At 35.6% G+C, this 24,491-nt stretch overlaps 1 protein-coding gene across 1 annotated transcript; it reads left to right on the top strand.

Moving 5' to 3' along the window:
- The first annotated feature begins 1,524 nt into the window (after positions 1-1,524).
- LOC129001782 (neprilysin-2-like) lies at positions 1,525-23,296 on the top strand. Its single transcript, XM_054429225.1, has 15 exons — positions 1,525-1,583; positions 1,925-2,031; positions 10,260-10,401; positions 10,777-10,991; positions 11,178-11,354; positions 12,511-12,635; positions 12,827-12,919; positions 14,068-14,226; positions 14,556-14,699; positions 15,139-15,235; positions 15,529-15,694; positions 20,885-21,003; positions 22,170-22,301; positions 22,836-23,002; positions 23,096-23,296. The coding sequence occupies exons 2-15, from the start codon at positions 1,945-1,947 to the stop codon at positions 23,268-23,270; spliced, it is 1,998 nt and encodes a 665-aa protein (XP_054285200.1). The 5' UTR covers positions 1,525-1,583; positions 1,925-1,944; the 3' UTR covers positions 23,271-23,296.
- Positions 23,297-24,491: the final 1,195 nt, after the last annotated feature.

Genomic DNA, 24,491 nt, shown 5'->3' with positions numbered 1-24,491 from the left:
AAAAAAAATATAAACATTACCTTTAAAGCAGTATTCTTTTGCATATCTCGAGAAATACTTGAATTCATAGTGCATTTTACAAATTGTGAAAAAAGGGATATCGTGGATATTCTAGGGATATTCCAAAGATACTGTCCATCGATCAAAAATCCTCAAAAAAATTTTAATTAATTACTGTAACGGGCATATCCTAGGGATATTCCTATTTCCCATGGGAATTTGGGACGTTTTGAGAACTGTGTGGGAGGTAATGCAACATTGACTTTAGATAGGTACAGTACTCCAAATAGCCATTCCATTTATGTATACCATTGACTTTGGATACTGCAAGTAGTTGAACATTTTTACATCTCATTTATGTGCAAAAACACAAAATTAAACCTCACTATTAGGCCTACCTAGGTATTCTTGAAACACTAGATAAAAGAAGACAAAGCAAAACACTTTAATATAATCAATTTTGACATGGAAAAATAATAAAACATTTGTTATTTAAATTAATAAAAGAATGATTCTGTTGAAATTGTTTCATCACCAGACAAAGGAGATTTAATTAAATTATTTTGTTACCTTACAATATCCTGTTTAGTGTTGGTAGACAAACTACATGTTTTGTGGCGACTGCCACATCCTCAGGTTTATCCTCTTCTCAGATTCGTCATCAATTTAAAACATAAAACACAGATCACACGTAAAAAACACATTACATTTATTTTGGTACCGTCACGGTGTGTGCACGTGTTTGGTCGGGCCGGCGGCTCAGAGTCGCCGTGACGGTACCAAAATAAATGTAATGTGTTTTTTTACGTGTGTTCTGTGTTTTATGTTTTAAGTTGATGACGAATCTGAGAAGAGGATAAACCTGAGGATGTGGCAGTCGCCACGAAATATGTAGTTTGTCTACCAACACTAAACAGGATATTGTAAGGTAACAAAATAATTTAATTAATATAAAGCAATATCCAGAAGTAGGACAATGAAAGGAGATTTAATCAAAGTAAATTCACCGTTCTGTGGATGAGTGGTACAAAACAAAATGTAGCCCATCTCTTTGGCCCAGGCCTTATCAGATAGAACTCAGTGTTGATTACAGTACATCAGTTATCAGATTTTAAAAGTGTGAGATGTTCTTGGGTTTCAGTCTACCAACCTTTGTACTCAGTGTTTTTTCATTCATTGGCCTTAGTTTAGGTAATTGATTTTATGTTACTCTCTTTTGTATAAACTTTAAACATATTTTGCCATAGACTGTAACATATTCAACATTTAGTTTTACACAGTTTGGTGCTTATGACTGTAAAACTTTATTTGGTTTACTGGTTTTAGACCATTATACATATATTTTTTTTATTCTCGCGTTATGGTTACATTGGTATAATTATTGCTTTCAAAATATTTACTGTACAATCCGTAAAATATTGTTCGTTACTTTATGGATGTTTTAAAGAAAAGAAAAAAAGTAGGTATGATCAAGTATAATTTGTTTTTCAATCAAATTTTCTTTCTGAAAAAGTAAATTATTTCAGGGTTGAGTCCAAACAATCTTCACACCGTCTGCAGAACTCCAGGATGTTTAGAAGCAGGTAATTTTAGTTCAGGCACAAATTATAAATTACTAAAAAACTCATAGACATACCTTAGGCATAGTGGGATATAAATAAGCCCATGATATATAATAAACACAGTGAAAGTTTTTGCTTGAGCAGTTTAGATTGGAGTTATTGAAATTATTTCATTTCAAGATACTTGAATCAATTTGAAGGTGAAAAACCATTCCAGAAACAAATTCATTGTGCAATATTTGAAAAATTGCAACGAGATCAGAAAATGAAAATACAAAGGATAAATTTGTATGTTTTAATTTTGTAGTATTGGCTAATTTTGCACTCTTTCCATATTTTAGAATGTTTGTTCGCTGTTACAGCCAAACAGATACAATACAACATGGACCCATCAGTAGACCCTTGCCAGGACTTCTACAAGTTTGCTTGTGGAGGGTTTATAAACAAAACTACAATCCCACCAGATAGGGTAGGTGTCGTGGCCTTGTGCATGCACGTGTATTTTGTTGACTTTGATAATTGAAAAATGTAGCTTCATTTGAACAGATTTTTTTTACAATATATAATTGATTGATAAAAAATTTGTAATGTTGTTGATGACTTATTTAACACTAATTATTAATAATAACATATGATAGATATTTACTTATTGCCAACATAGGATATTGAATAACCAGTGTACATGTTGCTCGAATTCGAGCAATTGCAAAGTATTACAGGAGTTATTTTAAAACGAATAACAGTCATACAGTTATTACAATTAATTAATTTAAAAGAGTCAACTCAAGATTACCGGTGTGTAGCTCAGACCATTTTTATATTCGTTATTGATAAACCTAAAGCATTCCTGCCGGTTTTCTACTTCTCAAAATGCCTCGCTGTACAGGCACAGGTCATTGATAGAGGGCCAATTGAGAACGAAAAGTCGTTTTGGGGTAGTGTTAGGGCGGATTTTTAACCTAATAGTTGAGATTGCCCAGGGTCAGGTGCTGACTGTGATGAGTTAAGCCTATTACGCGCCACTGTTCTGTAGTTGCGGTCGTTATCACGATTACGCCTCCTATCTATGTTTTGTTGTCATCATGTCGGAGACATTTAAAAGAAAATAACAACAAATTAACAAATTATAGCTACACAAAACAACGATAAATTCACAAATATAAGTTACAATCATGCTAACACGACCCGTCATAGCGACACAAAACAACGATAAATACACAACTTTAAGATACAACCATACTAACACGATCCGTCTTGGGGGTTATGTTTACACAAACTCAAATAGTAAATAAAAGTACTCAATGCGTTTCATTGAATTGAAAAATAAATAACAGCAATTAAATTATACAGCTGATCAAAATGTAAACAATTATGTTCTCCATAAGGATAACACGGGAACTTTCAAAGCCACTGGGGCAGAGCCCAAGGGACTTTTAAAAAAATGTAAGGCCACTTTGCAAATCTACGCGGCACGCTCTTTTCAATGGTTTTTTTGGTGAGTCGGTGGCTCAGTTGGTAGCATCACGGACTTTGGGCCCAAGGCAGAAGTGTCGTGGGTTCGGATCCTGGTCACTGCCACAAACTTTTATCAGTACAGTTCACCTTTGTACTGTACCGGCTCACCCCTTGCTTTGCTGGATACGTTCCACGCACAGATCTGTAGTCTATGTGGACGGGCAAATGCAAGGTTAAAAGAGGCCGCCAACTCTATATTTTTAAGAGAGGAGGGGGAAGACCCTGTAGCTGCAAAAGCTGTGTCATTTGTGCTCTTCAATTTTTATAAGTTTTTAAGTAGTAAATTAAACTTTTACATGAAGAAATTTATACCTAAATATTCAGTAAGTTTTTATCTGTGAAAGTGTTTAATCAGTTTTCTCATTCAAGTAACCAGTTTATATAAATTATAGTTTTTCTGATAAACTGCAGGATTATTTCAATGTTCATAGATAAGATGGGACCATAGATAAGCTCGGCAAGGAAAACTGAGTGAGTGATCTGAACTTTGTACTGGCAACTGATAGAGATAACTCCAAACATGAATATCTGAAACCTGAATATATCTATACTTCAGATACTGATTACTTCAGAGACTTTTAACTTTTTGATTTTATTTACTTCAAAACCTATTTTTAATGTTGTTTGCTATCCTTTAATTTTACCCCAGTGAAATATATAATAAAGACTATCAATTTATTATTTATTATATGCTGTTATAAAATTTGGTAATTATGGATTTTAAGATTGATGATCTTGTTTTTGGTAAAGTACGTGGATATCCATATTGGCCAGCCCAAGTTGTAAGGGTGGATAATGAAACCTATAAAAATGTTACAAAATTTGAAGTAAAATGTTTTGGAACTAATGAAATTGCTAGAATTAATAAAAATGACATTTGTTCATATCATGAAAACAAACTCAAATACCCATTGGATTCTGTGGCAGCAAAACATAGAGAATCATACAATATTGCGTTGACAAATATAGCTAAAGTATATATGAGCCCTGGTACTTCAAAAAAATCAAAAACTCCCTCAGCTAAGCAAACTCAAGGACATTCTGGATTTTTAACACAATTCTCTCCTTTGTCTAGTAGAGGAGATGAATTAGGTAATCAGTCCCAGAAAACTCAAACTGCAACTACCATAAACAGCACTTCAAATACCTTGTCCTGTCCTGAAGAAACACTAAGTAGTAACAAAAATAGTATTGATAATACAGGTGAAGATTTTCAAACACAAATTCTTAAGCAAGAACTTAACCATTTTAAGCTTGAAAATAAAAATCTCCAACTCGCACTCAATTTATTAAAGGAAGACAATGAAAAGTTACAACAAGAAATCAACCAACTGAAAGCTTTTAGTCAAAATTGCTCTAACTGTTACCCCCCTTTGCTTTCTCCATCAAAGCTAAACCCATGGCGCAGAGTCAAGTCAAAAAGCCCTACAACAAAGCCTAGTATTACCACTGATAGCTTAAGTAATATAGAGTGTACAAACAGTTTTTCTATACTGTCACAAGACATTCCTGCAGGCAATGTACCTAACAAAGAAGTAGCCTATAGTAAGTCATTTCTCGGGCATGTAAATAGTAACTGCAAAATAGGGAATAAATCTCAAACAAGCCATAAAGTTGATAAATCTCGGAAAAAACTGGTGATTCTAGCAGACAGTCATGGCAAACACTTAAGCAATTTAATCGAACAAAGAGCACCCTTCAATGTTTGCTCCTTTGTTAGGTCAGGAGCTAAATTTAACCAGGTGACAGAGGAAATTGAGGAACTTTCCAAAGGTTTGGACAAACAAGATTACCTCATGGTTATAGCTGGAACTAACAATATGGAAACTACGGGTATCAGTCGGCTTATTAATGATATTCAAAGTCTTATTAGTAAAACAGAACATACAAATCTTATTTTAGCAAGCTTACCAATGAGACATGATACACCGAACTTGGACCTAAAGATAAGCAGAGTCAATGTGGAAATCGAAAACTTAGTAGCGAAGAAAAACCACGTAAAACTGCTCCCTTTACATGTACTTCCTCGGCACTATTTTACAACTCACGGCCTACATTATAACAAGAGAGGGAAAACAGACATAGCTAAAACTGTGGCGCATCTTCTGGTCGAAAAAGACACATCTTCTAATGCATCAATTTTTTCCACCGATACTGCCATCAATGTTGTAGAATCCAACATGTATGACACAATTGAGCAGCTAAGGGGTAAATCATCCTTAGCTTTCGCTCACTGTATATCTTCGGATTTTAACGACCCTAAAAATATGTCTTCTGGAGTGGCTGTTGTTTTTAGGCGCAAGTTTGGTAGACCCTGTAATACGGACTTTGTTGATGATAATATCACTTGTCAGAGAGTTAAAAATGGAGCGTACGTGTATGGTCTTGTCACGAAGCCAGCCTATTTCAAAAAACCATCTACTGAGGTTTATGACAAAGCTTTTACACAACTCACTGCAGATTTTAAAAAAAGAGGTTTAAAAACACTTGTATGTTCTCCTATGGGGTGTACTAGGGATGGAATTCTTCCTGAACACTTTGTGAAAAATATAACAGATTTTCAAACCAAAACTGAGGCTACGGTTTATATCACATTGTATGATGAAGTGTCTACTAGAGTGATAAGAGGCGGACTTAGTCATCTCGAACTTTTAAACAGACTCACAGAACTCGTCACAGAACATAACACCAAATTAAAAGTGCAAAAACCAACGGACCATCCATTAGCACAATCTGCGGGTATCTCCATCTCCCCTTCTTCACTCATTGATGCAGAAGACAGTGAAGATGAAGTCATGCTATTGACCTCCTACAATTCATCTGCGGTGACCTCATCCACACCTATCACCTGTACTCCGACATCCCCGCTACAGGAAAAAACTATTCCAGTGGCAGCGAGGGACACACACCATATGGAATCCACTTCAACTGATACAAGTAATGTACCTTTTTTAGAAAATGTTATAAAACCCGTAGTAAATGTAAGTTTAAACAATGTAATAGAATAAATAACGATAGTCCTTTAGATACTGCCTGTTTTAAAGATAATAAAAATGTTTGGTTGATGCATTTTAACATACAGGGTAGTATAACATTTAAGATTAATATGTTAAACATTTTTTTTAGAAAATAAAAACATTGATATTGTGTGCTTAAATGAGCATTTTCTGGATACAGCTAATGTTAACCTCCTGAATACATTGGTAAATTATAAGCTAGCAACATACTTTTGTAGATCACAGGGTACTCATGGTGGTACATGTATTCTTATTCGGCATAATTTAGCTTTTTTAAACAGAGATGATTTAAACATTTACTTTGAAGATGCTGTGTTTGAAGGATGTGCAATAGAAATACCTAGCCTAAGAAGTATTGTAATATCATTATATCGTACACCTGATAGGACTAATATTAACAATTTTCTCTGTAAATTAGAAGCTTTGCTATTGTTGCTAAGAAAAGAACTTAAAAAAAAACAAATTTATATTGCTGGAGATTTTAATGTGGATACATTAGATAACTGTAGGTACCCTATTCACAAAGATTCGTTTCTTAACATAATTAGGCAATTTGGATTTAAGGAAACTTTTTTTGAGCCAACACGTATAACGCCTACAACAAATACCTGTATAGATAATGTATTAATTAATATGAAAGTTGAACAACACCAAACTCTAAATATGGAATTAGGAGTATCTGACCATAGAGCTTTATTTATTACATTAGATAGTAATATTGAATTTAGTAGTGACTCTGTAAATTTTAAGAAACTCGGATATAGTAGGTCTTTTTCAGCCAAAAAAATTGATCAGTTTATTTCTACTTTAAATGAGGAAAATTGGGATTTTAGTGAAAATAATTCAGTTCAATGTAATTTTAATGATTTTTTTTCTAGATTTAAGATGATTTTTGAGGAACATTTTCCACTAAAAACTTGTAAAGCAGGACACCGAAAAAACAATAGGAAAAAATGGGTAAATTCAGAGATTAGAGAATTAAGTGCTAGGAACAGAGAATTGCAAGCCTTAGCAAAACAATCTGATAACCATGCCTTTAAAGAGTATTGTAAAGTTTTTAAGAAAAATTTTAAAGCTGTCTGTTCTAGGGCAAAAAGAAATGCAAACACCTCTTTTATAGAGAAAGCAGACAATAAAAGCAAGGCAGTGTGGTCAGTTGTTAATGGGGAATTAGGTTTAAAGGCAACTCAAGAAAATAGCTTTTCAGACATTGTTTTCCAAAATAAGTGTTTAAAAGATGGTAATAAAATAGCTGATACTTTTAACAATAAATTTACTGATATTTGTTTAGAGAATGAGATTTCACCATCAAGGGAAATGGCAGTTAGATTTGCAATGAAAAAAAATGAGTGGAGTCAAAGTTTACCAGTTTTTCACTTCAGTCCAGTAGATGAAAATCATGTTAATAAAATAATCAAATCATTGAAGAACAAGCGATCTTCAGGATGGGATGAGGTTCCTTTGTTTTTATTGAAAAGGATTGCCAATCAAGTTTCAAAACCATTAACAAATATTATAAATCAGTCACTCATTTCTGGAACATTGCCCTACCAAATTAAATATGCAGAAATAAAACCACTGTTTAAAAAAGGAAGTAAATTGGATATTGACAATTATCGGCCGGTGTCCCTGCTTCCTGCATTTTCAAAGGTTTTTGAAAAAATAGCTAATAAACAAATCTTATAATTTTTTGAAGACAATAATTTATTTATCAAGGAACAATATGGATTTAGAGAAAATAAGAGCACAGTTTTAGCCATAGCAGATTTAATCAGGTGTGTATCGGAGGGCTTGGATGGATCGCAGACCACAGCTGGTGTGTTCTGCGATCTATCCAAGGCTTTTGACTGTGTGGTACATGATATTCTTCTTGATAAGTTAAAAGTTTACAACTTCGCTTCTTCCGCATTATCTTGGGTTAAGTGTTACCTATCTGGTAGACACCACAGAACTGTTATTAAAAAAAATGATATGGTTTTTAAATCTGAATGGAGGAAAGGAACGCGGGGCGTGCCCCAGGGTTCAATTCTTGGTCCTATTCTGTTTTTAATCTATATAAACGATTTAGCACAAAATTTTGATTTCAAAATTGTTCTGTATGCAGATGATGCTACAGCCATTCTTAAATCAAACAACATTTTAGATTTACAGCAAATTATTCAGAATTCCCTCACAGATTTGCAAGTGTGGTTCAAGGCCAATGGTCTTAAATTAAATAGTAGTAAAACTAATGTAATCAATTTTAGCACTACGCAAAGACAGGAACAAAATCTTAATCAAATAATATTAAATGATGATCACCTTCCTATTGTAAAGTCAACAAAGTTCTTGGGTCTCGAGGTTGATGAAAAACTAAACTGGAAAACATATATTGATATTTTGATCAAAAAATTAAATTCTCTTTGTTTTCAAATGTTTGTTCTGCAAAAAATTACTGACTTACAGACGAGATTGATTGTATATCATGCATTGTTCGCTTCATCAATGCAGTATGGTGTTGAGCTTTGGGGAGGTAGTTCAGGTATACAGTCTGTTTTTAAATTACAAAAAAAATATCTTAGAATCATGACAAATTCTAAACCTAAAACATCCTGTAAATCTATTTTTAGGGAACTCAAAATTTTAACACTACCATCTATGTACATTAGTAAATGTCTGTTTTATGTTAAATCTAATTTTAATATGTTGATGGAAGATCAACATATTCACAATTATCAGACTAGGAACAGAAATGATTTCCAGTTTCCTATTCACAGATTAAGTTCCTTTGAAAAGTTGCCTCAGTATTTTGGTAAGAAATTATATAATAAGCTACCAAACAGGATAATGAATATTGATAATGATCTTAAGTTTGAGAAAGAAGTTCAGTCCCTGCTGCTAAACAAAGTATACTATTGTATAAATGATTTTTTATGTGACACTTTGTAATATTATGTTAATGTATATAAAATTAAGGAATTCGATTAAGTTTTTGCCGAAAAATTGTATCATGTATATATTTTGTTTTTAGTTTTTAAGATGTTGACATGTCACCTGTTTTACCAGCTGTGCTGGGGAGGAGAATGTATTGTGACGAATAAAGAATCTGAATCTGAATCTGAATCTGAACCTCTTTAAAAAAAAAAAAAAAAAAAAAAAAAAAAAAATGAGACGTCAATGGATAAAATCGGTTAAGAAATGGGGGAGGAGATCAACCGACAAAGTTTCATGTAGCGTATTGATTATATAGATTATTAAACATGTGGTTGATATACTATAATTCTCCCACACTTATTAGAAAAGATAATTTGTATTGAAGAATAAAATAAAAACAACAAAACTAAGACGTAACAAAGTCTTTCAAATATTCAGGCTGGCGATTTGTTCTATTGGATCTGCGCAGTGCTGGACTTTCATTTCCTGTCTCATGTTGAGGTTGTTCATTGATTAGTGGCGGTGGTTGTTCAGTAGAGATTGTGATGAGGTCTTCAAATGGATGATGTGGTCTTGGTTCTTCCGAAGTGGCTTCTTGTACTGTGGGAGCAAATTTGACAGTCTTTGTTGGCATTTCAATGAGTCGTAGTTGGTTGATGTGTCTTTTTAACACATATCCACTGTCGAGTCTAATTAGATAGGTAGTGTAAAAGTCCGTAATTCTTAGTGATGGTTCCTGGCCTTCACGAAACTGTTTGTGCTATTATTAAACTTTACTTTTCTACATTGCCTCTTCAACATTAAGTTTGAATTAACAACTCAAGAGTCTCACTAGGTGGGGTTTTTAAATTGTTAAACACAGAACTTCATGTTTGCACACTGTTAATGAAATGCTATTTTTCAATGTAGATACACGACCAAAATTAACAGACAGTGTAGACTTGCAGGTACACGAAGCGCTTACCAATGCTGCACTATGGCTTGTCAGCTATACTCCCACTACCGATATGCCCTCCCCAGGAGTCATAGAAAAGGCGAATTTCCTACTGGCAACTACACAAAATGTCTACTGTTATTATTGATATGGTAGTAAAATAAAAAAAAAAAAATTGCAAGGGAAAATATTTTACATAAACTACAACACCTATAAAGTCTCCAACTCAATTACACTTATACCTATTAATTATTAACCCTTTTTTGTCATGAAAGACAACATTATATAGTAACTATTCTTGTGTGTCACTGTCTATAGGAAATGTGGACATCAACATCAGATCTGGAGATGAAGATACTGAGAAGGATCCAGGCAGAGTTTAACTCTACGTCAGCATTAAAAGGGAAACCTAGGTGTTACCAGCTAGCCAATACATTCTACAGAGCCTGCATGGACATTGGTAACTATCTACTGGAATAATATAGAGGTCTACACAATGAAGGTCCATAAATAATAAATGTTAATAATTTAAGGCGAAGATAAAAATCATAAGTGTTGCAAATGAGATTACAGCTTTGTTACTGACTTAGATCAGCTGATTCTTTAGTCAAGATCATTTACTGCACAATCATCAAGGATAGCTGGGTTCAGTTTTGATCCATAAAAATTTCACCATTCTCAGGACTGAATCGGCATCCTCCTGATGACTAGACAAGACCTATATCTGCTCAGCCACCTTTGCCATGTAGTATACTTGGTTACACAGAAGTTTAACTGTTTTTTTTACAAATTTATGTTCCAAGTTGTTAGTGATTTTGTCATGGTGATGTTCCAGAGGCCGTAGAGGACCAGGACCTTGATGACATGAAGGTGAGGCTAGAGCAGCTGGGAGGGTGGCCTGTGATGGACGACCACGGTGTCTGGGACCCTGACAACTTCCACTGGACCAACATGACAGTGTGGCTAGCCCAGAGGGGCTGGTGCTGGGACATGGTGGTGGATGTGGCTGTGGCTCTGGTGGCAAATGATACTTCCAGGTATCAGCTAGAGGTATGTAGCTTTATCTTCCATACAAGGTCTACTATGTAACCTATGTATATGGTAACTATGTAGATGTTTCAAAATGTCTGTAGTCCTATTTGCAGATACACATTTTGTTAAATAAGTAAATGTCAAAATTGAACTTAGAGCAAACTACACTTACTTCATTGCTTCATTAAACCTTGATTGTTGTAGCTGTCCCAGCCAGTCCTAGGCATCCCACGTGAGTACCTGGTGCAAGGTCTTGAGGACGACGTGGTGCTGGCCTACTATGAGATGATGGTGGAGGTGGCAGTACAGTTTGGAGTCCCCTTCCACTACGCCAAGGAGGACATGAGCGATGTACTCATGCTAGAGATGGAGTTGGCTAAGGTCAATATTTTTTGGAGTACTCAAGGGAATGTTTTTTTTTTATACAATAAATAACAATAGAGAATGAATATTTGAAAGTTTATAAAGAGCTTGATGACATGGTAATTCCTACAAAACAATGAAGACATGTCGTTGAAAGTGTTGTAACAAAAGTATAGATTGTGTAAACAGGGCCGATTCAATAAATAGGTCCAGGGGCATAAGAGGTTTTAGGTTCGTTGGAGGCTCAAGGAAGAGAAAAATTCCCCCACAACGGAGGTGGAGAAGAGCGCAAATTATCTTTTGGGACAAAAAATGGAGTATTTTTTGGTGCAAACAAACGTCATTGCTCGGGCTGGCCTGTAATTTTAATAACGATTGCCAACTCGTTGTTGCTAAAAACCGTTGTCCGCCGGTTGGTGTTGCGGCGTTCAGTTATCGTTGTGGGTTGATCAGTTCAGTTTTCAGTTTTAGTTGGGAGTCGGGAATTGTCCAGACAGGATGCGTTATTCTAATTCTAGTTTGTTTCCGAAGTTATCGTTGCTCTGGTAGCGTTGCGGCAACAGCACTAACGGCAATATATGTTTTCGTTTTTGTTGTCCGCGTGGCTTTCCTGCAACATGGTGTGAATAGATAAGTTATTATAATAACAGGGGCGCAATAACTTTGCCGCGGCCGTAACACTGTTATTCATCCTGTTATGTTAAATAACGCCCATCTCTAACAGCCCAATGACAAATTTTATCTGGGTCTAGAAAGAATCTTGCTTCAAATTGTACAAGAAACCTTCAGATTTGAAGATGAGCACTATAACTACTTGGCTACCCAGCCTACCGAGACAAATTGAGTTGTAAACAGTTTGTAAACTCTCAAAAAGACTACCGGTACAGCAAAACGTTTTTTACATCAAGCAGTGTCATAATCAATGGATGTATAGAGCAGAGAGGAGGTGAAAGAACTTGAAGCTTCTCTTAATGTACTTGTATATTAATAGACCCATCTATCCTACACTCATCCTTCACTCATATTTGGGTTAAAATACGCACATAGTGCGTCTTTTACCCCGTCTTAAATAATTGATAATTGATATTAGTCAACAAGACATCTGTTTTCTACAATTCTTTGAGTCACTAAGGATGTTTTATGTTTATAAGATTTAAGATTTGACTCACTTTAGATTTCAGTGCCACAAGAGGAGATGAGAGACCACTTCCAGCTTTACAACCCCTTCACTCTAAAACAAATGGATGCCAGGTTCCCTTACGCTAACTGGAGCATGCTCATACCTGCCTGTCTCAAACGGTGGGTTGCTGGTACTCGATTAATTAATTACAAACTAACTTGTAGATTTGTACAAGTTTGTTAATTTTTATACTTTAAACACACATTGTATTCCATATTTTAAGTAATTTTTCTATTTCTCAAGTACCTAATATTGTTTTATCATTGTCAAGAACTTTTTAACCCTGTTGATACTTTTTTCTGATCAACAGGTATGTTACAATCACACCTAATGAAGTGGTCAACGTTGCAGTTCCATCATTCTTTGAACATCTTGGAGAACTACTTGAGAGAGTTGACAAAAGGCAAGGCATTGATTGATAACTATTTACTGGAATTTAAATAACATTAGAGTTGCTGTCATACTTTTACTTCAAATCTAAAGGTCGCTGGCTTGATTTCTAGCAAGATCGTTTTCTAGACCCAGATGCCATTAGTTATTGGCATATCTAACAAAAAGGTCGACATTAGATAGTAACAAGACCAGAGTTTGGACAGTTCTCTTTCAAATGGAAAAAGAATTCCGTTGGAGTAGAAAACACACAAAAACAAATATGCTGAACATCTTTAGGCATTTCATTTGTTATATAGTTTCTACATTATGCAATGACACTTCACTGGATAAATAAGTGATTTACCAATCAAAAAATTTATTTTTCCTATTCATATTGATTATCTAAACCTTCATAAAAATAATTCAAACACGAGTTTTAACATTTTTAATGTGGTTTGTAAATTATTTTGAAACATTTTTCTAGTCTAGTGTTCAACTTAATCTTCCTTTGATTTCATCACAAAGAAGTTACAATACAGTGTGTAACAGCAACATAGCTGAATGTGTTGTAGTTCTGGGACTGCCTCGAGGTCTTAGCACCTCTCTCTTATCGTCGTCAATATACACGATTCATTAATTTTGTTATGAGAGACGATTAACACTTTAATGAAAAAATTCAATATAATTTTTAATTTAGATGTATAAGTAAACAGTCACTTTTCACTGTTCTCTTCTTCCCAATCCCAACTCTTCTTCCCCCTGTGTACGATCTCCCTTATTCATCAATGTACATACCACACACACAGATTCAGGCTCTACACATGGCTTTGTCAATTGTGTTTGTATTGTGTGTGTTTGTCAACATGTAATATGTTGCCTACATAATGGTTTAAAGCTGGTCTTATAGTCCGTTCACAAAATTTAGGCGGTTTAAGATGAAGGTTTCCTAGATTCTCCAACCACTAGGTTTTTTTCTTAATGTATACATCATCTCTCAGCTGTTTTCAAAGTTGGGGAGAGGTGGAGGGGATGGAAACATTGCCCCTAAACAGCCAACATTTTGTGGATGGAGTATAGTAAAAGTGTACGAGAGACACACATGTAGATTTCATTCAAACTTATAAAAATGTACATAAACAGTGTAACAATAAGCGCTGGGAGGTATATTTCTTTGTCCAGGATCGTCGCCAACTACATGTTGTGGCACATTGTGTACGAGAGCATGCCCTACCTTACCACTCGAGTGTCTCGTCTGCGTCTAGTGTTGATGACTGCACTCACTGGTGCCACCAAGCTCAAGCCCAGATGGGAGTTTTGTGTCAATAATCTGATTGACAGGTAAGAATAATAGATGGGCATCTGTATCATACAGTTGAGTTTGGAAAAATAATAAACAAGAGGTACCTTGTATTTAATTATGCTCACAAATATGCAGAGTTTAATATATTGTATAGGTACAAACTATTCTCTTGATACTGTACATTAAAAAAATATGGTAACCTCCAAAAAAAAAAAAAAAACACCATTTATAAAAGAAGTTAAAAGTTAGTTAGAAGTTGTAAAAGAAGTTAAATCAATAGAATTACTACAGCTTTAGTTAGCTCACACTGGTGCATATTTTTCTAGTACTTCTTTATATTATTGAGTTTGAATCCTCAATGTTTCAGGTTTGAACATGTTGTTGGAGCTGCGTATGTAAAGAAGTATGTTTCTAGAGACATGAAACCAGCTGTGACGAGAATGGTAGGAGTGATTCATCAACAGTTCCAGAAACTTATCACAGAAGTGCCTTGGATGGACGAGCGAACAAGGTGAGTTCAGCTTAATTTAACTTAAGTTAATTATTAGGGTTACACCACTTTCTGTACACATGCAAACACACTACAATAACTTATTTGTTCACTAACCAATTGGTAATATGTGAACAAAAGGAACTGACATTGGTGAGTATTGAAAAAATGACATTAAAATTCATTACAAATAGGTAAATAAAGATAAGGCGGAACAAGTAGTGACATATGCAATCAGTTGCAGTGATGAGTTATGAGTGGGAAGTGTGAGTGAGGAGGATTCCACTGTCGCACGATTTAAAATATTTTATGCTGCTTGCGCCCCCAACAAAACCAAAAACTCTTGTGCCCCAAGGTCCTTTATAAACGCGGTACTGCAAATTGCCTGTACCGTAGGTAAGTTAACTATTTCAGTAAAATATTGTACAATATTGTAAATATAACAAAGTTTACTTTTCAGACGAAGAGCAAAAAAGAAAGCAGATAGTATATTCTACCATATTGGATACCCAGATGAACTTCTTGATGATAGAGTGCTAGAGGAATATTATGAAAAGGTAAATGTTTACAAGTTGATCTTTTACTAAGAAATTTATTTTAGATTTTTTTAGATTTAAAGTGTTGTGTATCTTGTGCCAGTTTGGACTCTTTCCCATCCAGATAAGCCTGCTATCCTCCCAAAAATCCCAAATCCAAAAATCCCAAATCAAAAAATCCCAAGTCTTGGTTTTAGTACTTCTGAAGGAGCATTGAATGCTTGAACTCGCTTTCATATTTCACCTGATGTGAGCCTGGTATTATTTGTTTTCTTTTTCTTGTTGCAATTTCCTTTTCAGTTTTCTGTTGCCAGGTGGATGTGTCAGCAGACCTGTTGTCGTCTGTGCTGAGTCTGCAAGACTGGGAGAGTCACAAAGCACTCAGTCTGCTGAGGTCAGAGGTCAACAAGACCAGGTGGGACGCTCACTGTGAGGTCACTGAGGTCAATGCATTCTACCTGGACGACCACAACGCTGTAGGTCAGTATGTAAATCATTGACAACATTATACATCACAGCAGCAAAATTAAATATATCATACATTATATAAGCAAAAATTTCCCTCTGATCATCAGTGGCAAATAAAGTGTCAACATTTTATGAGAATTACATAGCTTTAGTAAGAAAGTCTACATTTACGCTACTGAGGACATGAATTTAGTAAGTGTAAGCACAGACCAAATCAATTGGTAAAGATTGTGTCAATTAGTAGGCAGAGGAGGGTAAGAAAAGACATTTTTTCAGGTGTTGCCTAAGGGTTACTTAACAATTACTATTCTAGAGGTAAAATACTGTAACTCTTTGCCAATGTAATCCTTGTTCGTCTAAATGGCTAATGATTACGGCACGGCTGCAGGTTCAGGGTGTAGGTCAAGACTGACTCAGTTGTATGGCCATACAGTATTATTCCTTTGTAAAAATGTTGGTTTATGTTTGTGTCTTGCATGTGTTTTGGAAAATTTTTGACGACCTCCTATAAGAGGGACAACCATACGTTGACAATGACACCTTAAGAGTATCGAAACTGGTCACCATTCAGGCGACCAATGATTACGTTGGCAACAAGGTATGTAACCTCTAGAATGGCAAAGAAAGAAAACTTCCCTTACTCTGAATATGTATATTAAATTATATATAACAGCTACTGTTTTAGTTAGAAAATATAAATAAAATTAGAAGCTTTAACATTTCAAGTTCAGAAGTTTATTTACAATTCCACTCAAGACTGAAACATAAACATGACTGATATTGTTTACCTTCAAGCCTTCAACTAACATATGATACATTTAACATATGATGATATGTGAATATAACATTATAATACATCTTTCCCCTTTAAAAAAAACAGCAAACAAATTTGAAAGAATTAACTAAAAACAATAACCAACCAAACTTCTCCCTTCTTTTGAGACTATTATATTGTGTTCTGAAATCTTGATGGTAGCTTGATTTCTCTACGCGGTCTTAGTTGTACTGGCTCGTCTTGCCTTGGAACTGGCTGGGAATTGTTTTGTTGAGTGAGTGATGGTTTCAGATGGCGGCGATTTCTTCTTAATGTAGCCCCGTTATCACCTTCTACCCAGTAACTTCTTGGAGTTGGTCCTTGATTAACAATCTTTCCCTGCTCCCACCTTCCTTCATTTCTGAAGACAACTCTTTCGTTATTTCTTACAACCCTTAAGTCCTTGGCTGACCGATCATAGTATTTTTTCTGCAGCTGTTGTCTTGTATTTAACTTGTCTTGTACTCCATCATTCAGCGTTGGTTTCAGCAGTTCCTCGGTAACAGGGATTGTTGTCTTACACCTGCGTTGAAACATCAGCTGAGCTGGAGAATATCCCAGATGCTTAACGGGCATGTTCCTAAGCTCCAATAAAGCCATTTTCAAATCCTTATTGTCATACTCTACTTTCCTTATCAACTCTTTGGCTATTCCAACTGCCCTTTCAGCAAGCCCATTGGATTGTGCATAGCCTGGACTGCGTGTCACAATTTCAAAATTCCATTCACGGGCAAATTCCCTCATTTGGGCACTGTTGTAAGGGACATTATCCGCTACCATTATATCAGGAGGGCCAAATCTACTGAAGATGTCTTTGCATGCTGATATTACAGACGTTGCTGATTTACATGGCATTTTAACCAGCTCCAACCAGTTTGAGTAAGCATCCATCATGACCAAGTACATATTTCCTCCATATGAAAATATGTCACATCCGATACGCTCCCATGGTCTAGTAGGTATAGGATACGGCATAAGGGTTTCCTTTGCATTACTCCTGGAAAACCTTTCACATATCCTGCAACGAGCCACAAAACTTTCAATGTCTGTAGCCATTCGTGGCCAATAAAGTATCTGTCGAGCCCTAGCTTTGCACTTTTCAATTCCTCCATGCGCGATATGGATTCGCTGAAGCATGTCCTGTCGTAGCTGTCGTGGCACAATCAGTTTGTGATTTAAAAACAATAAACTATCTTCTTCAGATACCATATGTCTTTGGTTCCAATAGTGGCGTACTATCTCTGGGGTGTCTTGCTTCCTTTCTGGCCAAACTTCTTTGCAGTATCTCTTCACAATAGCAGTTTCTTGGTCCTCTTCAGTGTAACGCTGGAATAATCTCTTCTTCTCTTCAGTCATAGGCAATGAACTTGTTAAACTGTGTACTTGAAATTCTGAAGACACTGTCATTCCTGTGCATTTTAATGCTGCTCTTGACAACGTATCAGCAATAAGTTGGCTGCTACCAGGTAAGTACTTTACTTCCAGATCATAATTCAAACACCTTAGTCTCATTTTCTGCGGCCGACCTGGTACCACGTGCAAATCTTGTTGAAAAATATTTACAAGCGGCTTGTGGTCAGTCTGAACTGTTACTTTATAGCCATAAATAAACCTGTGAAACTTCTCAACAGCAAAAACTATAGCTAGAGTTTCCTTTTCGATTTGCGAATATCTCTTCTCTGTATCAGTCAATGAACGGGACATGAAAGCCACTGGCTGCCCACTCTGCAACAAACAACATCCTAGGCCATCTTGAGAAGCGTCTGTTTGTATTTCAAGAGGTCTTCGAGAGTCAAAGTATACCAAAACTGGTTCACTGGAAATTAATGTCTTGATAATCTTCAGAGCATCTTCATGCTCTACGGTCCATAAGAAGTCCACATCCTTTCTTGTCAAATGTCTGAGGGGTGCAGTGATTTTTGCTAAATTTGGTATGAACCTCGATAAATACTTTAGCATGCCCAATAACCGCATTACCCCTTTCTTGTCCGTGGGTGGGTCCATTTCAACTATGGCCTTTACATAATCTGGGTCGGGTTGGATTCCTGCAGCCGATACTATGTGTCCCAGATACTTAACTTCGCTCTTCTTAAATTGCATCTTGTTTGGATTAAACTTGATTCCAAGTTTAAGGGCTGTGTCCAAAACTCTCTTTAAATTTTCGTCATGCTCTTCCGATGTCGTTTCTCCTACAATAATATCATCATGTACTATGTTAACTCCCTTCAGGTTTCCAAAGCATTTGTAATTATTTTTCTGGCACAATTCTGGACCCGAACAGATTCCAAAAGGAAATCTACAAAATTGATATCTCCCAAATGGGGTACTGACTGTGCACAGTTCACGACTCTCCTCATCTAAAACAATTTGAAAAAACCCATCCTTAAGATCCAAAACAGTAAAATATTTGTAACCACTCAATGTTACCAGAATATCATCAGGGTGTGGCATTAGAAAGTGCTCTCTCATTACCACCTTGTTCAATGGCATCGGATCTATGCAGATTCTCAAAGACTTATCGGGTTTTCCCACGATCACCAGAGGATTGACCCATGCTGTAGGTTTGTCAACTTTTCGAATCACCCCAGTTTCCTCAAGTTGGTCCAACTTTTCCTTTAGTTTTTCCTGTAAACTGTAAGGTACTCTCCGTGATTGTCGAATTTGTGGGATAGCACCCTCCTTAAGCTGAATATGATGAGTGCTTGGAAACTGTCCCAATCCTTCAAAAGCTGTCTTGTAGCCGGTTAAAACATCATCCTTATCCTTAAAATTCAAACATATCGATGACACTCTCTTAATGAGTCCTAAATTGACACAATCGTTCAGTCCTAAAATTGGCAGTTCATGTTCGACATTCACTACAGCAAAATTCACATCTGCAGTTACACCTGTAATTGTTTTACATTGTAACATCACAAGACCTAGTGGTTTGATTTTGAATTTTTCATCTCCCCAGGCTGAGAGTACACAAGAACTACGTTTTACGTGTGTAATGTTCATTTTCCGTACATAACTAGCAGGTAAAATACTGATCTCTGCACCTGTATCTAGTTTAAATCTAACTTGTGTACCACCAACAGTCAAGTTTTCCGTCCACGATTTTTCACTTTGACCTTTCACTCCACTAATGTTTAAGCTTACCGAGCCTAAACTAACATCGCTCACACAAGAGTCTTCATCGTGTTGTTCCTCGTTTGTAACAGCATGAGATTTTATAGTTTTACTCCTACAAACCTTTGCAAAATGATTTTTACCATCACATTTCGAGCATGTTTTGCCATATGCAGGACATTTACCCCGAACATGTTTGTAGCCGCAAAAGCTACATAGATCATTCTGTTTTTCTTTTGCAATACTCCGCGAAAGTTCTTGATTTGGTACATTATTAACAACACATACACTGTATGGATCCGACTTAGTCCCCGAAAGCTTGGTTTCATTGTGCTCTACAATAGTCCTACATTGATCCTTGCTACTCTCTACAATCATACAGAAATCAATAGCTTTCTTCAAGTCAAGTTTTGTATCTCTTAATAGACGCTCTTGAGTACTTTTATCTCTTATACCTAAGACAATTCTATCTCTAATCATATTGTCAGGTTCAAGAAACTCGCATGATTTAGCTGCTATTTTTAACTGCATAACAAACTTACTTAAGTCTTGACCTTCTTCCTGCTTCATTCTATAGAATTTAAACCGCTCAAATATGACATTTTTCAGAGGACAACAGTAAGATTCAAACTTATCAAGTACGCAATCAAAACTATCTTTGTCATTATCTTCAAATTTAAAAGTATTATATACATCTAGGCCATCATCGCCTAACAGATTAAGCAGCTGCGCAATCTTAATTTCATCCTTAAGTTTCTTACCATGACTAGTAGCTATTAAGTACAGTTCAAACTTCTGACGAAATCTTTTCCAATTTTCACTCACATTTCCTTCAAAACTCATAGGTTCAGGCAACCTAAACAATCCAGATACTTCCATTATTTCTTCTAGGTTTCAAAATACACCTGACACCATGTTTTAGTTAGAAAATATAAATAAAATTAGAAGCTTTAACATTTCAAGTTCAGAAGTTTATTTACAATTCCACTCAAGACTGAAACATAAACATGACTGATATTGTTTACCTTCAAGCCTTCAACTAACATATGATACATTTAACATATGATGATATGTGAATATAACATTATAATACAGCTACTTTTTGGATGACTCTATAAAATAACAAAAGCGATGGTGGTAGGCGAGGGTTCTGATGTACCTGCACATTCTGCTCGTCACTAAATGATTCGATCTATTCAAGTTAAACGCATTGTACTGTTCTGAATGCTACGTGTTACAACTCTATTTACGTAATTAACTGATGTTTTATTCTGCAGAGATCCCCGCTGGTATTCTACAATATATGTTCTACTCTCCTGATAGACCCGACAGTCTCAACTACGGAGGCCTGGGTGCTGTGATGGCTCATGAGCTCATACACTCTGTTGATGATGAGGTCAGTGTTACATTGGGACCAACTCCAGTTTGGTAAGCATTAAGGTTTTGCCAAAGTAAAAAATGACAAAGAGCTATCAACCAATGTTAGATTGCGACGTTGGATTCATTAATGCATCTTCGATCTTCAACTGCCTGATCATCAAATTCAAACAATCTGGTCTCTGGCCCAACTATTTTGGACTAAGAGTGGTTTTTAAATATTCGGTTTTGTTTCAGCACTTTCAGCTATTGCTTTTTTCATTCTTTACTTCATGTCAAGGGCTAATGGTATCATCTTATGAGACAGTTCTCCCATTGTCAAGAGAATTTTTATTTTGCAAATAGTTATAAGATTTTAGCTGATACTAAATTATGTTCTTCTTGGTACCCCCTTGTTATTCAAATAACAATTTTTAGAATGTACATGGAGTGCACATTCTTCAAATGTGAAATTTCGTAAAAAGAAATGACAGGTAATTTCACTTGGCACAGGAGAGTTCTACAATATCCCGAGTATAGGTTGTAGAGATTTGCCAGATATGGTACATGATAAGAAAAATCAACACCAAACCTCACAAAACAAATTAAAACCGAAGAAAATGTTAAACATTTTTTAATGAAAATGAAATATTATCCATAGAGTTCTTGTGTCCTTATTCCCTAAATTATTTTAAAGTTAATTTAGCATGTTATTAATCCTTTTGATGCTAGAACTTTTTTTGTAATTTTCCAAAAAATGCTATTTTGCTAAATTTACTTATTTGATCCGAAAAGTGCTAGGCTTTTCACGGGGGCAAAGTCTAGTGTGCGAGAAAAAAATGGTAAAAATCAAATTTTTCATCTTAAAAGTGCTAAGGAACGATATATTGGGCTTTGATCGTATGAGGAATCAAAAGAAAGCATTGCTGTTTCCAAACAACAACCGAGTCAACCAATATGCCCATTTAAACTCACACGATCGAAAGTCACGCTAGCACAAAATATCGCCACTTAGCACTTTTTGGCAAAAAGACGCACAACAATAAAAACATATTCAGTCGCATAGCACTGAAAGGGTTAAGTCATTATGTATTGAAATGTCATATGTGAATAATGACAGTCTATGTAAACTCTGTATGAAGTTTACATTTCATTTTATCTCGCCCTTTATTAAACATTCTCAACTGCGTGTTATTTGTCATCCAGGGCAAGCAGTACGATGACAGAGGCAACCTGAACCAATGGTGGGATGAGGAGACTGACCGTCAGTTCAATCTAAGAGCTGCAGACATCGTCTCAGAGTACTCCAACTGCACTGTCAAAGAGGTCAACATGACGGTGAGTCACTACGAATGTCTATGGCAGATATTGGTTTCCATTTTCTACTACAACTTTGCATCAAGGGCTTAAAAAATTATTGTCAGGCTCTAGAGCTGGTTCCCCTGATGTAGTAATGCTTTAACATCCAAGTATGAAATTCCGTACTGTTAGAGCTCCTGCTTTCAGTCAAATTTCCTTATTCCCTTTACAACAAACTCCGATTATATATTCCTTTCATTTCTTGGCAAGCAGTAATTTAATCCCGAGATTAATATGCTGGATACGTTTTGTAACTGACTTTCTTTTTATCAACACTTTTATCAAATTGTTCCCTGTCCACTACTTGGTGGTAACTTCACTCAACATTTTTATGGAACTTTTAGGTATATGTTGTATTTATGACAACATTACCAAATATAACAATTTCACATTTATTCTAGATTTTTAACTATAATCAATATACAGAAACTAATTCTAGGCTTTTAACTAGTCTAAGTCCATTTAACATCAGCTACACCCAGATTTTATCAATATCTTTGTTTTGTCCGACAGCTAAAGGGAGTCAACGTGCAAGGAGAGATGATAGCAGATCATGGAGCTCTGAAGCTGGCTTACAACGCTTATCTCAGCTCCCGAAGTGGCAACACTGGTGACGAGAGATTGGCAACACTGGAGCAATTCTCTTCCGACCAGCTGTTCTGGTTAGCAGCAGCTACCAGGTACAGTACAATGTAAAGAAGTGTGTCTCTGATGTCTCAGTTTATTGTTAAATAATGTTGCGACTCCTTTTATCACTTGTTGTATGTTGACAGCTGGTGTAGTGTGGAGCGTGTCGAGAGTGTGAAGGCGAGTGTGATGGTGGATGTTCATCCCCCGGCCAGTGTGAGAATCAACGGACCACTGAGACACTCCGAAACCTTCAGCAAGGACTGGCAATGTGCCTCACACACCTACATGAACTCACCCTACAAGTACAACGTTTGGTAGAACTGTAAATCAGGATTTCATACATATTTTCAAGTAACCTGTAAATATAAATCCTTTTTTAAGCTTTTGAAAGTGGTTATGGCTGAAACCTGATGCTATTCCCGGCAATTAACGTACAGAGTCTTCTATAGACTTGTACCAATTCTAGTTTAAGTTGTCTAGGTCAGTAGTACTGAGTGTGCAACAAGTTAGAGACTCGGATTCCATTGAAGAGTCCTGTTGAAACTAGGAGCTAACAATATTGGTGACTAAGCTCTCAATAAGAGTGTGTTGAATGCAAAGCCTTTTGAGCAGTGTTGTGGAGACTCAGAGCCATCCAACTGTGCCAAGAATTAGCGCTCATCCAAGATTGTTACGACTCAGCTTATAAAGCCAGTCAATAGACAGCAAGTAGATAAAATAAACACATCAAACTGTTTAAAATGTTACCTTTAATCTAAACCAACACATTTTGTGAGAATAGTGCTAACGGCTAGTGCACATCTCAGAAAAAAATAACAATATACCAAAGTATTGTTGCAATTGAATAGATTGTTTAGTAATGCACTGATAGGGCATAAGACAAACATTTGATTTTCTACATATAGAAGAAATATCTAATAGTGCACACACTTATGTTTTGTTATTTTCAAATACTATGAAAAAGCAATTTTGTCTGGAATTTATTAGTCCAAGCTGCACTAATTATCCAAATAAGAAAGCTGCCATACCAATATTTTTATATATATTTTTTATTGTAGTTATTCTTGAATTGCCTTTTTCTTTCAACCAAATTATTACCAATTAACTGTCATGTCATGTTTCATAAATATCTATTTTTTTTCTCAATTTCTAATATTAATTTCCTGATAGCGGAAATCTCTCACGCACGGGCAGTAGCCTATGTGAGAGGCATTTCATATTAATTACTAAGTCAGTATATTATTATAATCATTACATAGCTATAAAATTGATACTGACAAAGTACTGTAATAATGTATTACTTACTGAAATAAAAATGATTTTTAATTTAATTTTGATTTGATTTGATTTGAATTAAATTTTCTTTGAAAAATGTAATAAGCATGTTTCTCAATGTAATTGGAAATCCCATAATTGGAAATCCCCCAACAAAAGCGAGTTTTGTGTTTTTAGAAATTCTAAAAGAAGTAACAGATATGAATTCGCCAGTGCAATAAATATTTCCCAGAAGGTTGTTGCTAGAGTTATCAGGTCAGTTTG

This window comes from Macrosteles quadrilineatus, unplaced genomic scaffold, assembly GCF_028750875.1.
Source record: "Macrosteles quadrilineatus isolate MER2022 unplaced genomic scaffold, UCM_ALF_1.0 Scaffold_8__2_contigs__length_117827958, whole genome shotgun sequence".
Taxonomy (NCBI): Eukaryota; Metazoa; Arthropoda; class Insecta; order Hemiptera; family Cicadellidae; genus Macrosteles; species Macrosteles quadrilineatus.
Note: the sequence above shows the minus strand (reverse complement) of the source record. Positions and strands in the feature narration are given on the sequence as shown.